The 20,306-nt window shown below is 42.3% G+C and overlaps 1 protein-coding gene across 1 annotated transcript in view; it reads left to right on the top strand.

The window, feature by feature from the left end:
* The window catches only part of Ide (insulin degrading enzyme), a gene marked incomplete at its 5' end in the record, with an annotated part of 65,802 nt that overhangs the window by 8,409 nt on the left and 37,087 nt on the right, over positions 1-20,306 (top strand). The window contains 8 exon segments of the mRNA NM_031156.4: positions 819-988; positions 8,037-8,159; positions 10,619-10,731; positions 11,140-11,302; positions 12,064-12,156; positions 12,535-12,626; positions 13,973-14,053; positions 16,245-16,348. Coding sequence (NP_112419.4) covers positions 819-988; positions 8,037-8,159; positions 10,619-10,731; positions 11,140-11,302; positions 12,064-12,156; positions 12,535-12,626; positions 13,973-14,053; positions 16,245-16,348 — 939 coding nt within the window.

The following is a 20,306-nucleotide window of genomic DNA, read 5'->3' as shown; positions in this document are numbered from 1 at the left end:
TGCTGAGCCATTTCACTGGCTACACACTTAAGACTCGACAAAGAATTATTATCAACTGCTTTTCTATCTTTTGAGGAAACTTAAGTTTCATAGACATGTTAAACTATAAATCTTGTTTTTTAAGATTTATTTATATTTATTTATATTTACTTATATGAATACACGGTTGCTGTCTTCAGACACACCTGAAGAGGGCATTGGATCTCATTACAGATGGTTGTGAGCCAACATATGGTTGCTGGAAATTGAACTCAAGACTTTTGGAAGAGCAGTTGGTTGTTCTTAACTGCCACCTGTCCAATCCCCCAAACTGCTAATCTTAGGTAGACTACGGCTGTCTCTTGAGGTCAGTTTTGACCTTTTGATGTTAAGATATTGCTATTTTCACTAATTTTAGCATCTCTGGAGAGATCAACACCTCTGGATTTACATTTGCCCAATACTGTACTTTTCTTTTATTGTTAGTACCTCTTTAATATTTTTTTTTCTTAGAACACTGGTACTCTCTCCCAATCCCCCATTAAAGTGAGACAAGGTCTCACTATGTCCTTGGGCTATCCTAGAATTCAATGTGTAGATCAGGCTGGTCTCTAACTCAGTGTCTGCCCACTGAATGCTGGGATTAGAGGTTTGTACTATCGCACCCTACCCTAATTATTCCCCCTTGGCCTTATGCATTCTAGCACGCATTGTATCCCTGAGCTATGTCCTCAACCCTACTTTCTTCAGATCTTATGTAATTCATATTAAAGTTTCATTATAAATGCTGTTGTTTTAAAGTCACAGTTTTCAAGTTAGCAATTCTGTTTTGTTTTTAGGTTTGCGCAGTTTTTCCTGTGCCCCTTGTTTGATGCAAGTTGTAAAGACAGAGAGGTGAACGCTGTCGATTCAGAACATGAGAAGAATGTGATGAACGATGCCTGGAGACTCTTCCAGCTGGAAAAGGCTACGGGGAACCCCAAACACCCCTTCAGCAAATTTGGGACAGGTTTGTCAGCTTCCTGCATCAGCTGCTGCTCCTTGATCTCCTTGACTCTCACTCCTGCACAGCATTTTCATAATTTCTTGTTCCAGCTTGAATCCTATTCAAATAGGATTCCACATATTTCAGGATTGGAACAGGTAGGAGCCGTGTGTGGTTACTACCGGGGCTTCAAACGTACTGTGCACACATTCTCAACTAAGCAACACCCTGACTCTTTGTCCTTGTTTTTTTGAAACTGGCTTTTTTTGCCCTGTAATCTGAGCTAGCCTCCAACTTCAAATCCTCCTGCTTTAGCTTCCCCACTGCTGGGATTACAAGCCGTTAACCAGAAAGGTTATTGTGCTTTTTAAAATACTTTAGTTACAAGCCGGGCGTGGTGGCGCACGTCTTTAATTCCAGCACTTGGGAGGCAGAGGCAGGCGGATTTCTGAGTTCGAGGCCAGCCTGGTATACAGAGTGAGTTCCAGGACAGACAGGGCTACACAGAGAAACCCTGTCTCGAAAAAAGCAAAAAAAAAAAAAAAACACCAAACTTTAGTTACTATAAAATATAAAACAATGATAGCATACTGTTCAGTATCCTTATATATTTGTTTATTTTCTAAATTAATGTTTTTGAGTTTAGACACTATTTTCTAGACATCAAATAGATCAGAGAAATTGACTTAACTGTAGAATTAGGTGACTGTTGAAGTTACAGTTAGAGAGGTAGGCATAGTGGTTTCCTAATTGTACTCTTACGGAAATCTCCCTCCCTCCCTCCCTTTTTTCTTTTCTTTTCTTTTCTTTTCTTTTCCTTTCCTTTCCTTTCCTTTCTTTTCTCTCTCTTTCTTTCTTTTCCTTCCTTCCTTTGCTTCCTTCCATCTCTCTCTTTCTCTCTCATTCATTCATTTATTCCTTCATTCAGAGGGGGTCTTTTGTAGCTCAGCTTGTTTTATCACATTGTGGAAGATGGGTGACCTTGAACTCTTGATCTGCCTGCTCTGACCTCCCAAGTGCTAGGATTACAGGCCTGACCTCCACATTATTTCTTTTTAAAACCAAATCCCTGGTAGGTATCCATATGGCTTTTCTTCTTTTTTCCATGCATACCTTTGGTTTTAGTTTAAATTGGAAGCCTTTGTTCTTCTGTGTTTGGTTTTGGTATTTGATTGTGGGTTCTTGTTTCCCCTGTCCACAGAAACGACAGTGGGAGCAGTTGAGTGTTTTCACAAGCAGTCTGGGAGCAGGAAAGGAGAAATTGTAGTTGTGGTTATTCTCAGGTGATTGATTTCTTCAACTCCAACCCCTTAGACACTGAGCAGCTTCGTAGTCTCCTGGGAAGGAGGTGAAACAGAGGTCAAAGAGTGGGTGACTTTGTTTGACACTTAGGTGGGCAGGAGCAGGTGGGAGGGCTGTGGGCAGGGCTGCGTTCTGCTGTGGGATGGCAATGTTCTTAATTGTTGTGTACTCTAAATTGTTATGTAACCTTACATAACAGCTTCCAAGATTATAAATGGGGCCACGTTTACTTTGTCAGTTGGCAAGTAATTTTTTTATTTCTCAGTATGTGAAGGGTATTGTCTGCACTACTAGCAGGGTTAAAGTTTAGGTGAGAAAGTCAGGCAAACCCAGGATTTCCTAGGCGTCAAATCAGGCACAATTTCCCAAGATATCTCTCTCTCTCTCTCTCTCTCTCTCTCTCTCTCATTTATTTATTTATTTATTTATTTATTTTTGCTTTTTGTTTTTTTTTATTAGATATTTTCTTTATTTACATTTCTAATGTTATCCCCTTTCCTAGTTTCCCCTCTGAAAATCCCCTATCCTTTCTCCCTTCCCCCTGCTCCCCAACCCACCTACTCCTGCTTCCTGGCCCTGGCATTCTCCTATACTGGGGCATAGAACCTTCACAGGATCAAGGGCCTCTCCTCCCATTGATGACTGACTAGGCCATCCTCTGCTACATATGCAGCTAGAGCCATGTATTTTCTTTGATTGGTGGTTTAGTCCCAGGGAGCTCTGGGGATACTGGTTAGTTCATATTGTTGTTCCTCCTATGGTGCTGCAAACCCCTTCAGCTCCTTGGGTCCTTTCTCTGGCTCCTTCATTGGGGACCCTGTGCTCCGTCCAATGGATGGCTGAGAGCATCCACCTCTATTTGTCAGGCTCTGGCAGAGCCTCTCAGGAGACAGCTATATCAGGCTCTTGTCGGCAAGCTCTTGTTGTCATCTGCAGTAGTGTCTGGGTTTGGTGGTTGTTTATGGGATGGATCTCGTTTTTTCTTCTTCCACCCACCTTGCTGGCTTTTATTGAATGCTTTCCTAGAGTGTTTTGTGTATTTATTGGCTTGTTTTTGTTTAGTGTTTTCAGATAGCCTTAAAGTCACAATGTTTTCCCTCAGCCTCCTGAGTGCTGTGTGTTGTTCATGTAGCCCATGCTGGCCTGAGACGCACAGTCCAGGCTGGCCTTTTGAGTGCCGGGGTTGCAGGCGTACCCCATATCTTTGTTCTCTGCCTGGGAACTGTGAGAGTTCTGTGCAGATGTTGGGCGCTCACTCACTGTCCTGTGTGCGCTGTGCACGTCTTTTATGAGGCATGGGTCGCCTTTTCATTCTGTTGGTCTCTCTTTTGTTCTTCTATGTAAAGGTTTGTTAGTTTCGTGTAGTTCACTTATTTTGCTTGTGTAGCTTGACTCTGCGACGTGGTATCAAAGTCATTGCTGTGGCCAATAGTTTCCTCTGCACTGTTTCTAGCCGTCTTCTGTGGGATATGTGTTCATTTTGATTCTAATTTTTCTCTTTGGTGTTCACACAAAATGGCAGGTATTAGATCAGATTATATTTTTTTAAAGATTTATTTATTTATTATATGTAAGTACGCTGTAGCTGTCTTTAGACACTCCAGAAGAGGGAGTCAGGTCTTGTTATGGATGGTTGTGAGCCACCATGTGGTTGCTGGGATTTGAACTCCGGACCTTCGGAAGAGCAGTCGGTTGCTCTTACCCACTGAGCCATCTCACCAGCCCCAGATTAATTTTTTTAATTTAGCAATTTGTAGATATTTAGTGCTATTACTGGATGTTGAGTATAGAGTTTAGAATATAAAGAAATAAGTACTTTCAAAGGAATCATTAATTTTTTTTTAACATTTTTAATTTTTGTTTTGACATAGTGTTTCCCTACACAGTCCTGGCTGTCCTGGAACTCACTATGTACACCAGGCTGGCCTGGAACTCACAGAGATCCACTGGCCTCTGCCTCCCAAGTGCTCGGATTAAAGGTGTGCGCCACCATGTCTGGTGGAATAATTAATTTTAAATATAACATGTATGTAGATTGATCATCTTGATCATCATTTACATGCTCATTTGTGTGTTCTATGTATGCCCTGTATGTGAGTGCTTATGGAAGCCTGAAGAGGGTATCAGGGCCTCTGAAACTGGCATTATTGGCAGTTACGAGTCACCCGATGTGGATGCTAAGATCAGAACTTAGGTTCTTAATTCCTGAGTCATTTCTTCTGCCCCCAAATCTGATTAGATTTACAAAAACATCAAACTAGTTCCAAAGCTTCCATCCTGGATATCGTTTGAACCGGAGTTCTAGCGTATTCCATCGTAAAACCGCTTATTGGGCCATCGAGATAAGGAAACACCGAATTCGTGCCACAGCTGGCAGATGTCCACGTCCCCTCAGGCTGCTGGAGCTGAAAGTCTGTCCCACACCCCTGCCCCACCCCTCACCACAGATATTTGGGTCAAAGCCACTTTTCAAAAGCCACTTAGAATACCGTGTCCTATCAACACAGGCTGTGGCAAGGGAACATTCTGAGAATCAGTTCTAACAACGTGTGGTTGTGTATGATGGTCTACTCTGTTAATTGCTGCATTTGGGACGTGGAGGCCAAAGGATCAGGAATTCAAACAAGGTCATCCTTAGCTGCATAGCTATAGAGAGAGTTTAATGTAGCCCGGGCCACATGCTATGCTATCACAGACAAAGGTAGGGTACAGCTATGATGTGGGTGAAGTATGTGCAATCTATAGGATGAGAGCTCTCCTTCACTGGCCACTCCCTGCTCTATCTGAATTTTTTACAAAGTTCAGTGGAAATATTCAATGACGTGATCTGTAGCCTAAAACAGTGACTACAGCAGCATCAGCTCCTGCCAACTGGGCCAGTCACAGAGCTCCTGCTGGGCCACTGCCAGCTTCTTGCCCTTGACCTTTAACATGACAGCTTTATGCTAGTGATGTTCTACTGGGCGTGTGGCGTTTATTTGTCTCTCTGTGAAATAGTATGTATTGATCCTCAGGGTCTTCCCTCCCTACTTATGATTTTTTTAGTTCTGTCATTCTCTATTGATTAGCTTGTAGATGCAATGAATAGAAAATCTCCTTTTCTATTTGGTGAGCCAGTGGCACGATCATTGCACGAAAAGCAGGACAAATGCTCCATTCATTCTATTCATTTACCAATTTTTAAAGTGGTGTGTTGATTTCCTGTCACCCTTCAGAGATAACCAATTTGTTTTTTGAGTATCACAATATACTTGTGGCTATAGAAATACTCAACATACATTTTTAACTGACTTACTTGTTACTATTTTCTAAGCTATTCCATTTATATATATTTTTATGTAACAAGACAAAAATACATATTATACACACACACACACACACACACACACACACACACACACACACATACATATGTTTGCTTCGATTTGTTTTTCAAAACAAGATTTCTCTGTGTAGTCCTGGCTATCTTCGGATTCTCTCTGTAGACAAGACTGGCCTCAAATCCAGAGATCCTCCTGCCTCTGCCTCCCAAGTGCTGTGATTAAAGGTGTGCACCACTACTGTCCTGCCAAAATTTTTTGTCTGTCTGTCTGTCTTTCTCCTGTTCCTTTGTTTTCATGATGCTGGGTATAGAACTCAGAGCCACCATTGAGCTACTCTCTTCACTTCTGCTTTTCTTTTGGGGATGGGTAGCTATGGAAAGCCAGAAATTTTACTAAAAAACAAAAACTGAATCAATCAAAGTGTTCTTGATGGTGGCACTTGGAAGATTTCTCCCGAAGTCCTCTTTTTATAACAACACACCTTATACTTGCATATATTCAGCCATTTAGAATGGAATTCCCCTTTTAAGTTTTCCAGGAAATTTTATATGCATAAAAACCTGTAGGCTTATTATCTTTTAGTCTTATTAGAATACCAAGATGAAAGAACTAAATTTTTTTGGTTTATTTTATTTTATGTGTATATTTATCTCCCTGTATGTACAGCACATGTGTGCCTAGTGCCCAAGGAGATCAGAAAAAGGTATCAGGCCCCCTGAGACTGGAGCCACCATGTGGGTCTGGGAACTGAACCCAGGTCTGACATCCTCTCCAGACCCAAGAAGGGGCTTTTAAAAAATCTATAATCTTCCAAGTAATTGTAGCTAATATTCATTCGCATTAGCACAGTGTTCTGAGCCCGGGTCTTCAAGGTCCTGAGGACTGTGATGCTATGCTTGTGTTTGGCCTTTGCCTGGGCACCCATATTCTTACACAGGTAGCTAGAGATCCCTATAGTCTCCTTCGTTTTGATTACTGGTTTTTATTTATGGGTATAGGTTTTAATTACATGCATGTCTGTGCACCACATGTGTGCCTGGTGCCCACAGTGGCCAGAAGAGTGTGACAGAGTTCCTAGGACTGGAGTTACAGACAGCTGTGAGTTGCCCTGTGGAGGCTGGGAATTGAGCCCAAATCCTGGAAGAGAGGCCAGTGTTCATAACCCCTGAGCCATCTGTCCAGCCCCAAGATACCTATAGTTCCTAAGACAGATTTCTAAAACATTGCGCTGATTCCTCTCACAGTAAAAGGCACACATTGCTGGCCTCAAAATATATGGAGAAGTCAGTTTTGTTTTTTTGAAAATTAGCGTTTGGATTACTAGTACTGTTCATTTGTTTTTGTTTTGTAGTTATTTTCTCAACTCTATTCACATTGCTCTCTAGGTGTGGATTTGGGGGTAGGAAAAGGTCGTCAGGACCATTTATTTAGCTTTTTTTCCGCTGCTTTTCTAGCTATAGTGTTTATTTTTCACCATTTGGAATACATGTACCTTTCTGTGTGATATATGCATTCCTTCCTGCCCCTCACTGCAGCAGGGGTCCCTGATTTACAAGGTCTTTACCTCAGAACGTCGCTGATTTTGACGTGTAGTTTTACCTGAACTCTCATAAGAAAGCTTACACTGGCATACCACGTACATCACTTCAGAGTAATAAAAATAGTACCGCATCCTATTTTTCCCAATTTAGGTGAAACCCATGAGAATTCACATCACAAATTTAATGTTTCTTCTCAGAATAGTAAATTTGTTCTTTCCTTTCTACAAGTAACTTGCTAAATTTCCCAAAGATCCTCCAGTGAGTCTGTTCAGTTAATTATAGGATGCGCAGGGAATTGCAAACCAAAGTGACTGTGAGTGGAAGCCAGTGGATCTCATTTTATCTAAAAATGGTCCTAATATCTGTGCCCTGCAGATTCTTTTCCCCGTTTGCTGTTTTTTAATTGTTTGCTGTTGTTTGAGGCAGTCTTACTGTTTAACTCAGGTGGACCTCAAACTCACTATGTAAACCAAGTCTGAAATTCCTCTCCCTCTGACTTCTAACTGGTAGGATTATAAGCATATGCTACCGTGTCTGGCCCAAGAAGCATAGCTTTCATATAGCATTTTTAGTTCTTTATGGAAAACTCTATTTGGAAGTAGTCAGTGGTGTGCTTTTAACCTCAGCACTCAGAGGCAAAGGTAGGCAGACCTCTGCGTTCAAGGTCAGCTTGGTCTACGTGTTGAATTCCAGGGCAGCCAGAGCTACATACAGACCCTACCTCAAACAAACAAATAAAATTAATAATCTATTTTTATTGTATTGCTCTGCCCTGTTTATTCGTTTCATGTCTGGACATAGTTGGTTTACTTTCTTAAGTTCATCTTACAGCAATCTCAGTAATAATGAAGCTATAAAGGTCACAAATTTTGCCTTTTCTAAGAAATCCTTTTTATTCATTTCTAGGAAACAAATATACTCTAGAGACTCGGCCCAACCAAGAAGGCATCGACGTAAGGGAAGAGCTCTTGAAATTTCACTCTACGTATTATTCGTCCAATCTGATGGCGATTTGTGTTTTAGGTCGAGGTAAGAACTGCTAAAAAAACTTGAGACCATCAGTGGAGTGGTTTGGCTCTGTCCATTTTGACTGTTTACAAAGCATTAGAAGGACAGAGGTAGAGGTGTTTATCTGCTCATAGTTTGGAAAATGATCAACACATGGGGATGTTACTTAAACTGTCTTCCAAAAAGAAGCTTAGACGGCTTTAAGTGGAGACCTCAAGAACATGTGAATTACTAGTGTATTTTCTAAATATATGAAAGCAAGGGAAGGTTCCGTGGTGAAGAGTGCCAGACGGACCTTATAGCAGTCAAGAACCTGCAGAGGGGCTGCAAACAGCCTGACTACAGGAGAAGGGAGGGAGTTCTGTGGCTTGGTGGGGTGTGGCTTGGTGGGGTGTGGCTTGGTGTTTCCCTGTCAAACTGTTGGCTTTTGTCTTCACCTCACTTGGAGCAGTGGAGCCTCTGGATGTGGCTCTGTTCCACATTGCTGGTGGTAAGTGGGACTTTCAGTTGCCCTAGTCCTTCTGAAGGCAAATGACTTTTATTGTTATTTGAGCCAGGGTCACACTGCAAAGTGCAGCCTGGCCTCAAACTTGCGGTAGTCCTCCTGCTCCTGCCTCCAGCCGTTGAGATTATGTACAAATGGGAGCCTGGCCTAAAATTAAATTTGGGTTGGATGCAAGACAGCATGGGAAACAGATACTAAAAGTGCATGGATGAGGTTTAGCAGTTAGAACTCACACTTTATAGAGCCCAACAGCCTGGTGTGGAAGGCCAAATTGTCTGCCTGCTTAGCCCTGTGGTTGTGAACCAGTGAATTTTTGCACTTTTCTAAACATCTGACTTCGAATTTGTGAAGTAGTGATGGGGGTTGGAGAGGCTTTCTTCTAGCCACCGCATGCAGGCACACTCACATACATGGAAATAAATGTAACTTAAAAAAACATATATAAACAGATATATAGGCCTAGACTATTCAGTATTACTGGATATATAGAACTCAGTCCTGGAAACTAGGTACATAAAAGCTGTGTCTTAGATAAAAACCACACGATTTCTGTCTATTTTTTGGTTAAACACTAATGTTATTAGCAAAGTTAAGTTTGAGCTCTGCCCTCAGTGTTCTTGATTTAGTGGAGGTGATAGAGTAAGGCCTGGAAACATCCGACGGTTCATTTTCCTCATCAGGACGCATCACTTCCAACCCAGCCACTTCTGCACTAAGCTCAGTAGAGTTGAGGGACCTGGGAGAGATGTGAGAAGGAGCTACCACGATCCTAGGATCAATAGATGGCTTCATTTCTTCTCTAGGGCCAAGAGGAGGACTAGCCACGTGGAAGGGTCTCTGTTACAAAGGGACAAAGACAATTGTTTTCTGGCTTTGCTGTAGCCGTTCCTCTGGTTTTAGCAGCAAATACTGTCCAAACATTGGGCAAATATAATGACCAAATGTAGACACTGAAGTCGCCAAGGCGTAGTGTCCCATACTTAGAGAGACTCAGTTCCCTGGGCTCTGGTGCTCTCGGCTTAGTGGGAAAGTCAGACGGGGCAGTCCTATTCAGATGCCTTGCCTTTAAAAAGTTACACTGGGGGCTGGAGAGATGGCTCGGTGCTCAGAGCACTTGTTTCTCTTGCAGGGAGCCTGAGTTGGGTTCCCAGCACCTGCACAGTGACTCACAGGTGTCTATTACTCTAGTTCCAGGGGCTCTTGACATAAAAGCAGCCAGGCATGCATGTGGTACATATATATACATGCAGGCAAATGTTAAAAGAAAGAAGAAGCCCCATTGTGGGGCTTTAATGGCAGAAATACTGGAGCGTTCCAACCCACCTGGTAGAAAGACTTTACTGTCATTGATACTTGATGTTAACCAAGCAGTTGCCAGCCCACTGTGCCTCAAGTTTTATGTTCCATCAGTGCACAAAGATGTCCTCTGAATTTCTTTTTTCTTGTAACACTTAGAATAAATAACTCAGACCAGCTTAGAACTCACAAACCTCCAAAGTTGGCTGCCAGCTGGAGTTATAGGTATATGCCTCCATGCCCGGCCACCTGACATCTGCTGCATCAAATATATTTTATTATTCTTGAGTCCACTTGTCCTATAACAATTAACCCTGGTCTGCCTTTTGTCTGGCTGTGCAAACTTTCCTAAATACAGCTAAGTAGTTGCTGGTGGTGGTGCATGCCTTTTGTCCCAGCATTGGGAGGCAGGGCAGGTGGATCTTTGAATTCCAGACCAGCCTGGTCCACAAAGTGAGTTCCTAGCCAGCCAGGAACATGGAGTGTTGTGTTGTTTTTGATATTTATTACAAGAAGGTCTATGTGGATAATGTATGTATGAGGTAATACATTATGAAGACTGTCTATACAGCAGCAGTTTTAAACCATAAGATATTTCAGAAGGTCCTGAGGCCTTAATTTCTGTCGGGGCTTCAGCTCTGCTTGGTTAAGTTTTGTTTTCTGTCTTCGTTCCTTGTAGAATCCTTAGACGACCTCACTAACCTGGTGGTGAAGCTGTTCTCCGAGGTGGAGAACAAGAACGTTCCTCTGCCTGAGTTCCCTGAGCACCCTTTCCAGGAAGAGCATCTCAGGGTAAGCGCACGCACTCCTGCTGCTCTGTCACGGCCGTCCGATCAACTTTATATATGCTAGGAATGTGTATCAATGAAAATACACCAATATGTTTTGGTCTTGGCACGCTAAGAATAGTTTGGTAGCTGTGACCTTGGCAGGCTATTAAAAGCATTATCAGCGAGTGCCCTAGGCAAGTATCCAAAGCAGCCTTAGGATCTGGGGCACCAAGCCCAGATCACTTAGCCCATATAAAAACTGCACTGGAAAGAAAGGAACCCAATTCCTGTATTTGTGTGTGGTCATTTCTTTGCAGTGTGGCAGCTGATTAGCCAAAGTCAGTATTCTTCATTATTAGTAATTATTTCATTCTGTATAAGTTGTATATAACGAATATTTTGTGATTTGTCTTTTTTTTTTCCTCCCCAGCAACTTTATAAAATAGTACCCATTAAGGATATTAGAAATCTTTATGTGACATTTCCCATACCAGACCTTCAGCAGTACTACAAATCCAATCCTGGTCATTATCTTGGTCATCTAATTGGGCACGAAGGTCCTGGAAGCCTGTTGTCAGAACTCAAATCAAAGGGTAAGTGTCTTTGGGCAGCATCTTCTGCGTGTCATACACTCACACCCCTGTCTCACTCGGTTCCTTAGGTCATCTAGGGATGACACTGCTGGGGTTGGAGTAAGGTGGTCATTGTTAGTGTGTGTCTGCTTTTTGGTTTTGGCTCTTTTTCACAAATCTGTTTTACCCTAGAGTATTTATTGATCAGTGATAGTGAGCTATTTCAAAAGTTATCGTCATACATGTTGGAATTGAACCCAGACCTTTGTACATGCTAGGCAAGTGCTCTACTTTTGAGCCATATAGTCAGCCATGATATGAATGATGAAGAGGTTAAAAAGGCAAAAAGCCAGCTGGAGAGATGACTCCTGCTCTTCCAGAGGTCCCGAGTTCAGTTCCTAGCAGCCACATGGTGGCTCACAACCATCTGTAATGGGATCCGATGCTTTCTTGTGGAGTGTCTGAAGAGAGTGACAGTGTATACAGATACATTAAACAAACAAACAAATCTATCTGGAAGGGAGGGAGGGACGGAAGAAGGGAGGGCTGGCATAATGTCCCATCAGAGCTGAACAACCTAGGCTTGATCTCTGTACCTCATGTAAAGCTAGAAGCATGGAACTGACTCTACAAAGTTGTCCTTTGATCTCTACCTTATATTCTGATGTGTGTGTACCACACACATACTCCATGCACACATAGTAATAAATACTTGAAAAAAAGAAAAAAGAAAAGAAAAGCCACACATTTAATTATATTGTCCTTTTCTTTGAATATTGCAGGCTGGGTGAATACCCTGGTTGGTGGACAGAAGGAAGGAGCCCGAGGTTTTATGTTTTTTATCATTAATGTGGACTTAACTGAAGAAGGGTTATGTAAGTATTAATTGCATTTATTTTTTAATTTCTCATGCTGGAGGAAGAAGCTGTAACACGTTATTTAATTCACATGCTTGATCCAGTGTATTTTTCACATGTAACCTGGCCTTTGTTTGTCATAACCCTTGCCCCTTAACAGTTGGTTTTATGTAAAATGTATATGTGGCTTTTCATTTACTGCCCCAATGTCTGTTCTGTCACATGTCCCCGAGTCCAGAGGGCTGTGTGTGGGACATCTCAAGCCAGGCTCACGGAGATGAGGACTCCTTGTTCTAGAAGGGACTGTCTCCGTTTAACCCAACTAGGCTTAGGAGTGAGCCCGTGCTTGAAGGCTGCAAGGACTGAATGGTTTTTAAGTGTGCCCCTTTTTTCCAGTGCACGTTGAAGATATAATTTTGCACATGTTTCAATACATTCAGAAGCTACGTGCAGAAGGACCTCAAGAATGGGTTTTCCAAGAGTGCAAGGTACTTTTGTTTCACCAAAATTTTTCTTAAGAAATCTATTTTCCAAAAGCAGACATACGTAAACTAATTTAAGGCCCAGTTAAACTTCGGGCTTTTCCCTAATTAAAGTCTAAAATGTTGCAATGCATAGTTGTATTAACTCAGGCTTCGTTGCTGTCTGATTTGTTAGTTAGGGCACGAGTTAGGGGCTGAGGTGTCGTGTTGCTCTTGAGGAGGAAAGCTAGCACCTTACAGGGCTTTTGTCCCCTCCTGCCCAAAGCTGCATAAGATCTGTTCATCTTAGATCCGGTGATCAAAGTCTAAAAGAAGCAAATTGTTTCATGTATGATAATTGTGTTCTTCAAAGTGATTTTACTGTATGCATAGAAAACCCCACCCCTACCCCTTTTCTGTGACAGCTTATATCTTACTATATAATCCACAGAGCTCTCTCTACCTGCCTCTTCCTCCCTAGTGCTGGTATTAAAGGCTTAAACCATCATAGCTGGCTTCTTTAAAAAATATATATAAAACACAAAGTGTTTGTCTTTCAAACTTTTATTTATTCTTATTTATTACTTGTTTTTATTTTTTGAGACAGGGTTTCTCTGTGCAGCCCTTGCTGTCCTGGAACTAGCTTTGTAGACCAGGCAGGCCTTGAACCCAGAGATCCACCTGTCTCTGCCTCCAGAGTGTTGAGACTAAAGGGCACGAGACACCAGCCTGGCTGTCTTAAATTTTAAAATTCTGACATGTCTTTGGATTGGGTAGCTTTTGCCCACTGGTGCTGAGGATCCAGCGCTAGACTTGCTGTGTGTAAGGCAAGTACCCTAGCACAGAGCTATATTCCCACCCAGCCCAAGCAGTAGCCTTTACATTCTGCAGATATTTAAAGTGTAATTATACCTTGTGGAAATCTTCCTGGAAGTTTCAGATTTCACAAGGATCTTTCACAGCTTTCTGATTCCCTGACTAGTTGTTTCAGTAATTTAGGCAGTAGAACCTTTTTTTAAAAAACATACAAAACATAGTCTTTTGCTGTGCCGTCCAGGCCAGCCTAACTTCTGACCCTCCTGCTCCACCCTCCAACGTGCTGGAATTCCAAACATGTGCCTCATGCCCAGGCATGGCACCTTTCACATTACCTGTTTATTTTTTTTTAGGATTGTTTACTTATTTTAAGCCTCTGTTGATAAGTTTTAATTTATGTTTTTCCATGTCTTATGCATTCTTAAATCAGCTACTGCCAGTTTTCATAAGTGTAATGTTGATAAAATTGGAGTACGCAGCCTATAGTTCAAACAAAGCACTAAAAATATATTTCTCAATAATTGACTTATGTCTACTTGGTTACCGTTCTGTCCTAGGACTTGAATGCTGTTGCTTTCAGATTTAAAGATAAAGAGAGACCACGAGGCTATACGTCCAAGATTGCAGGAAAGTTGCACGTAAGTTGATTTTCTTGTCCACAGTGGGGTGTGGAATCTTTTAGCTCCTCCATGTTACTTTCAGTGCTACACTAATGATACAAATTGGGACTCACAAAACTTGAGACATTTTAGCACTGGGCAACTTTTGATGATGAGACACATTTGGAATGTTACTGCTCCTTATCCTAAAAATGACTTTCTGTAGTATTTTTATCACGTGGGCTGTGTTAGTTACAGTTGTATAGCTGTGAAGCCACAGTTTTATCGCTGTATTTATTACCGCAACTCTTATGAAAGAAACAATTTAATTGGGGCTGGCTTACAGTTCAGAGGCTTGTTTAGTCCATTATTGATATCCTGGGCCTAGCTTGAGCATTTGAAACCTCAAAGCCCACCGCCATTTACACACTTCCTCACCAGGCCACACCTCTCAATAGTGCTACTTCCTATGGGCCTGTGTGGGCGGCCATTTTCATTCACACCACCACAGTGGGTGTTTGGCTTATCGGCTGTGTTTTTCAGTTCTCCAGCATCTGTCAAGTGCTCCCTCTGTGAACATTTTATATCATCTATTTTCCCCGTATCCCTTGTTACTGCGTTACTTTGAGCTACTCTTAACTGGTGGCTCTGTCACAGTCTCCTACCTCTGTTTTCAATTTTGTTCTCCATGATAGCTTGCTTTTCTAGCTTAAACGATTTTTTTAAAGGCATATACCTTAAAATTATTTATTTTCTGGTGTTGGGATCAAACTCAAGGCCTTATGAATACTAGGTAGCAGTCTAAAATTAAGCTATACTTCCAGCCCCTCAGTGGTTTTTGAAAACTAAACCCAGGTTGTTTTATTCATCTGCTCAAAATTCTCTGATGGTTTTCCCTTAGTGTTGTAAAATCCAGAGCATCCTTGGCCTACGAGGAAGTCTGAGATGTGCTGTGCTCCCTGGCCACATTCCTAGCCACTCCACAGGCCCCCCTTTCCAGTTCCATGTTGCTCTAGCTGTAACAGCTTTCTGTCTAATTTCCACACATTAATCATACCATCCTCCCTTCAATAGCAGTAGTGACTGACCCCGTGCCTCTCACAGGGTTGGTGGGCTGTACTGCTGAGCTACATCCCCAGGCCTCGTTCTCTGTTTCTGTTGTTGGGAAACACTCTCACTGAGTTGCTCAAGTCTTGAGCTCATTTTGTAGCTCTGGAAGGCCTTGAACTGCAGTCCCCCTGCCTCAGTCTCCTCATTGGCTGTTGGACAGGCCTGCACCATCAGACCTGGCTGTGCCTTTTGCACTTGCTGTTGACTGTAAGTGGACTACGTCTCTGGTGTTTGCATCTCCTTATCCTAGATGGCTTTCAGGAAGACCTTCCCTGGCCTTCCAAACTGAAGCAATGCCCCTGCCTCTGCTCCCCTTATTTCCTTCACGGTACCTATTGTATTTATTGTATATATTGATCCAGCTGCTTATTGTGCCAGTTAACAATCCATGTTCCTGGAGGTCAGGACTTCATGTGTCTCTCTACCCTTTGCCCTCGGTACCTGAAGCAATATCTAGAAAAGCCGCGTACTAACGTTTTCATGAAGAGTCAGTCCAACGCACAAGTTTAGAAATTACTTTTACTAAAGCAATGACAAAAACTTATACAGTAGTTTTATACAGGAGCCAGATATAATCCACTTCTTTCTACGCCTTTGTAAGTGTTTGATTTCATTTCTCGAAATTTGAGAGAATACAGTTTATAAAAGCTCGTGCACTGTATATTACAAAAGCCTCTAGGTGTCAGTATTTCATTGTCAGTTTCTCATTTGCAAGTGTCAGTATTTAATCAGGTAAATTGTAGGTTTTCTTCAAAGGAAATGTGAGAGGGAGCTGTGGTGATAGCTCAGGCTTGTAGGGGCTGAGGCAGGATTGTGAGTTCCAGGATAGCCTGGGCTACAGAATCAGAGCCTACTTCCCCTTCCCAGTCTCAGTAATGTGAATAGATGCCAAGATTGGCTATGTACTCAGCAGAACCATCGTGTGTGAGACTTAATGATGGAGCGTGTCCACCTAGGATGCACAGGGCCCTGCTGAAGAGAAAGGTGTGAGAGAACAGAACCTTGCTAAAACGGGGTATATAAAATAATAAACGTGTTATATTACTATAGTCTATATCTGCTTATGTTAATACACTGATAGCCTTCAAGTGTTAATTGTTTATACTTTACTTTTTCAAAGTATTATCCCCTAAATGGAGTGCTCACAGCTGAATATCTATTGGAGGAATTTAGACCCGACTTGATAGACATGGTTCTTGATAAACTCAGACCAGAAAATGTGCGGTAAGTCATCGGCAGCTTTTACTGTCACTGAATTTTTCTCACGGTTAGAATCTAAAAATTTACAATTGTGAATAAAACACTTTTATGTCTATGTACTTATTTATTTTTGAGGCAGGATCTCACTATGTAGCCTTGGGTGACCTGGCGGTCACTATGTATTTCAAGCTGGCCTAAATCTCACAAAAATGTGCCTGCTTCTGTTTTCAGAGTGCCGGGACTAAAGGTGTGCGCCACCAAGCTAGGCCCGTGAAGTTTTTAGGTCAGGTATGATGACAAGCCTCTTATGATGGTGCTCACCCATCACTCCAGCACTTGGCAAGCAAACATTCAAGGCTAGCCTCAGTTACATAGGGAGTTTGAGGCTAACCTGGGTTACATAATAAAACCTTCTCTCAGAATATCACAAACAAAAAAGTTGATTGCACAAGTAGAGAGGAGCATAATGACAACAGCAAGCTTCAGCCGCCCGCCCTCAGTCCACGATCAGTCTCAGCTGCAGCCCAGCTCCCTCCTCCACCCTCTATAAAGTCCAGGGGTAGAAATACATAAGAGAAAAAAAAAACAAACCAGTTCAAACTCAGATTTCCTATAGTCTTGGCCTCTCATAGCAGATAAATTACCAGGCGAGAGTAATACAGCCATGGACACAGGCCAGGTGTCCTCTCACCCAGCACAGCTGACACTGTCCATCTGGAGCGAGGATTTAGAGCATTTTATTTAGTGACGAAATGGGGAAAACGTTCAGATTAGTATGGATTATTATCAGACTATGTTAAGTGCTAAGTATTAAATGCCTTATCAATATAAAAGTATTAAATGCCTTACTTTTTGTTTAAAAAAATACATTAAGGGTCAAAGTTTAGAAATCTTTCCCAGTGAAAATAAGTTATGAGATCGTACAGAAATTAAATCTGTTTTATGTATCCAATCACAACAAATTATAGTCTATCTTGTGTTCAATTTCTTTGTTTGTTTGTAAGATCTATTTTGATTCAATTAATTGTGTCTTTGAGTGCTGTGTGCCCCATGTGTGGGATGCCCTTAGAAATCAGAGGGAATTAGGTTTCTTGGAGCTGGCATTACAGGTGGTTGTTAGTCACCCAGTGTGGGTGCTGGGAGCTGAGTTTAAGTCTCCTGGAAGAATTCCAAGTGCCCTTAGCCACTGGGCCATCTCTCCAGCCCAAGTTCTGTATTTTGAAGGGGGGGTGTGTCCTCATTTTATAGCCTCACTGGCCTATAAATTGCTACGTAAATCAGACTGGCTTCAAAGCTTCATGGCTCCTCCCATCTCTCCCTCCTAAGACTCAGAATTACAGTCTTTTAAGACTCTCATGGTCCAGGCTGGCCATGAGGATAAGCCTGGACTCCTGTGTCTCCTGCCTTCATCTTCAGGCACTGAGATCACAGGTGTGCCCGCCACGCCTGCCTCTGTCTTGTACCAGTATTGTAAGTCCATGGTTGTTGTCTAATCCTCAGTTACTCAATGCTGATTGTAATCCGGAAAATCTTACTCAAAAACTAGTTGTTAAAGAAGCTAAGATATATGGCCTAGTTACTTATATGCCTACAGCTGCAGATAATTCACTTAAATACTAAAGAATAAAAAAGTCAGGAACTTTGCTTTTTTGAATAATAAAGTTGACAATTAAATACTAATATAGCTGAAGCTGCTCATTCCTAGATGGAGAAGAGGTAGAGTTTGCGTGAATCAGATGCTGTAACTGATATAGCAGGAGGTGTGGGCTATGAGGCCAAACTCCCGAACTCCACTGCAGTTCTGTATATTGCAACACAGAAAATGGGGAAGTTAAAATATTTATTAAAAACAACAAAACCATAAAATACTTAGGCATTTAACTAAAAGTGAACAAGACCTCCACACAGAAACTACAAGACATCTGGGTATGGTGGCAAGTTTGAGATCAGCCTGGGATATATAGTGAATTTGAGGTCTATTTGAGCATGGGCTATATATATAGCAGGACCCCACAGTGTATCAGCAAGTAAGCATGCCTGCCGTGCACGCCTGGCGACCTGATTTGAACCCTAGAACCCACATTGCGGTGACTCTCCAAAGTTTCTCTCAGACCTTCCATACATGCACAATGTAACATGTACCCACATACATGACATGTTTCAAACACACGCACACCCTTGAGAAATCATGATTTAAATAGTAATCTTTGCTGCTTAAAGTCAGTCATTTTGGGGAGTGCGTGTGCCGGAGCCCATGCTTACGTGTGATTAAATTGCTGTTTCTAAATTTGCTATCTTGTGCAATTAGACTTTAAGACTCTCTTTTTCTGCTTACTGTCACTTTAAAGAAAAGTGTTTTTCCTATAGAGGCTTAGATCTGTGATTGCTGTCACTGTAACTGGGGCCGCTCACTAAGGAAGTGCAGAACAGCCTGTGGTAATCTTGCCAGCTGCCAGGCAAGAACTGTGTTGCTTAAAGGTACATGTAGTTTTTTTGTTTTTGTTTTTGTTTTTGTTTTTTAAGACAAGGTGTCTGTATGTAGCCCTGGCTGTCCTGGAACTCACTCTGTAGACCAGACTGGCCTCGAACTCAGAAATCCACCTGCCTCCGACTCCCAAGTGCCGGGATTAAAGGCGTGCGCCACCACTGCCCTGCTCACATTTTACTTTTTAAATCCCACTGAGACAAGTTTAATATTGCAACCAGGGAAGGAAAGGCTCAGAGTGAAAAGACCGGGAGAGGTTATTTAACTCGGCCCATCAGTGTGCTACTGTTATGCTGTACAACCTAAGGAGTTTCCATCCAAGGAGGGAGCTCTTTAACTCTAAGGTAGAGATGTTTCTTTTCAGTGCTGATACTGTTTGCTGGTCTGTGGGTGCGCCTGTTCTAGTTTATCCTCAGAACTCACTTTCTTATGCCCGACCAGTCAGTGTCTTTATCAAACTCTGTCAAGGTGCAGCAAGAGTGTCTTTGCTGGGTCCCTAGTATAAGTCATAAATAATTATATTAATTTGCGACTTGTTATTCATGATGAATCCACTCAGAGCCTGTTTTCTGGCTTAGTGGTTAAAGTGCTTGCTAGAACCATGTAAGTGACAGATGGCCTTGGAGGCCCACTTGCAATTCCAGTCTTGGAAGGAAGAGATGGAATCTCTAGGCAATCTCACTAGGGAGACTAACAGTATTGGCGAGCTCTGGGTTTGCTTGAGAGAGCCTGCCTTAGTGAGTAGAGTGGAAAAGTATTGAGGACAATTTACAGCATCACCTAGGACTACCACATGCACACATCACCACCTCCCCCTACACACACATACACTTGACACATGAAAATGGAAAGAGAATTGGAGATTCTGACAGTGGGTGGGATTGAGCAGATGAGTGTGTTGATGGCAGCACTAGGCATTCGACTGTGAGGGCAGCATTCAGAGGCTCCAGTCAGCCTGGGGGAACCAATAGAGCGAGCCAATGCTGATGCAGACCTAGTTATTGATGTGGACTGTGAGACAGAAACAGAACCAACTGACTATGCTAACTCAGCCAAGCTAATTGTCTAGAATTCCTCAACCTAAAAGGTTCAAATGGGCTTTGTCCCAGTGCGGGGTTGGGTGTGCTGGTGGAAATGTAATGATTTCAGTTTGAATGGGTAAGAGGCAGGTAAGACAAGCTTACAGAAGTTTGCTGATACAAGGTTCTTGCTCTTCTCTCCTTATCCCCCATGGTGCCTGAGATGAAACCCACAGCATCTCTCATGGTGGGCCAGTGCTCTACTATTGACCTGTCTCTTCAGCCCAGTGATTCTTAAATAGTCTATGTCTTTGGACATTCTGCGTCCGCTTTCCCTCCTTGCATTAGTTAACTTCTATTGCTGTGTTAAAACGCCACAGCCAAGGAAACTTAGAGAGGGGAGAGTTTATTTGGCTTATGCTTTTAGAATAGGCCATCCTAGCAGGCAAGTGTGGCAGCAAGCATGGACGTGGGAGCG

This window comes from Mus musculus, chromosome 19 (genome assembly GCF_000001635.26).
Source record: "Mus musculus strain C57BL/6J chromosome 19, GRCm38.p6 C57BL/6J".
Lineage (NCBI taxonomy): Eukaryota > Metazoa > Chordata > Mammalia > Rodentia > Muridae > Mus > Mus musculus.
The sequence above is the reverse complement of the archived record's forward strand: the minus strand, read 5'-3'. Positions and strand labels throughout refer to the sequence as shown.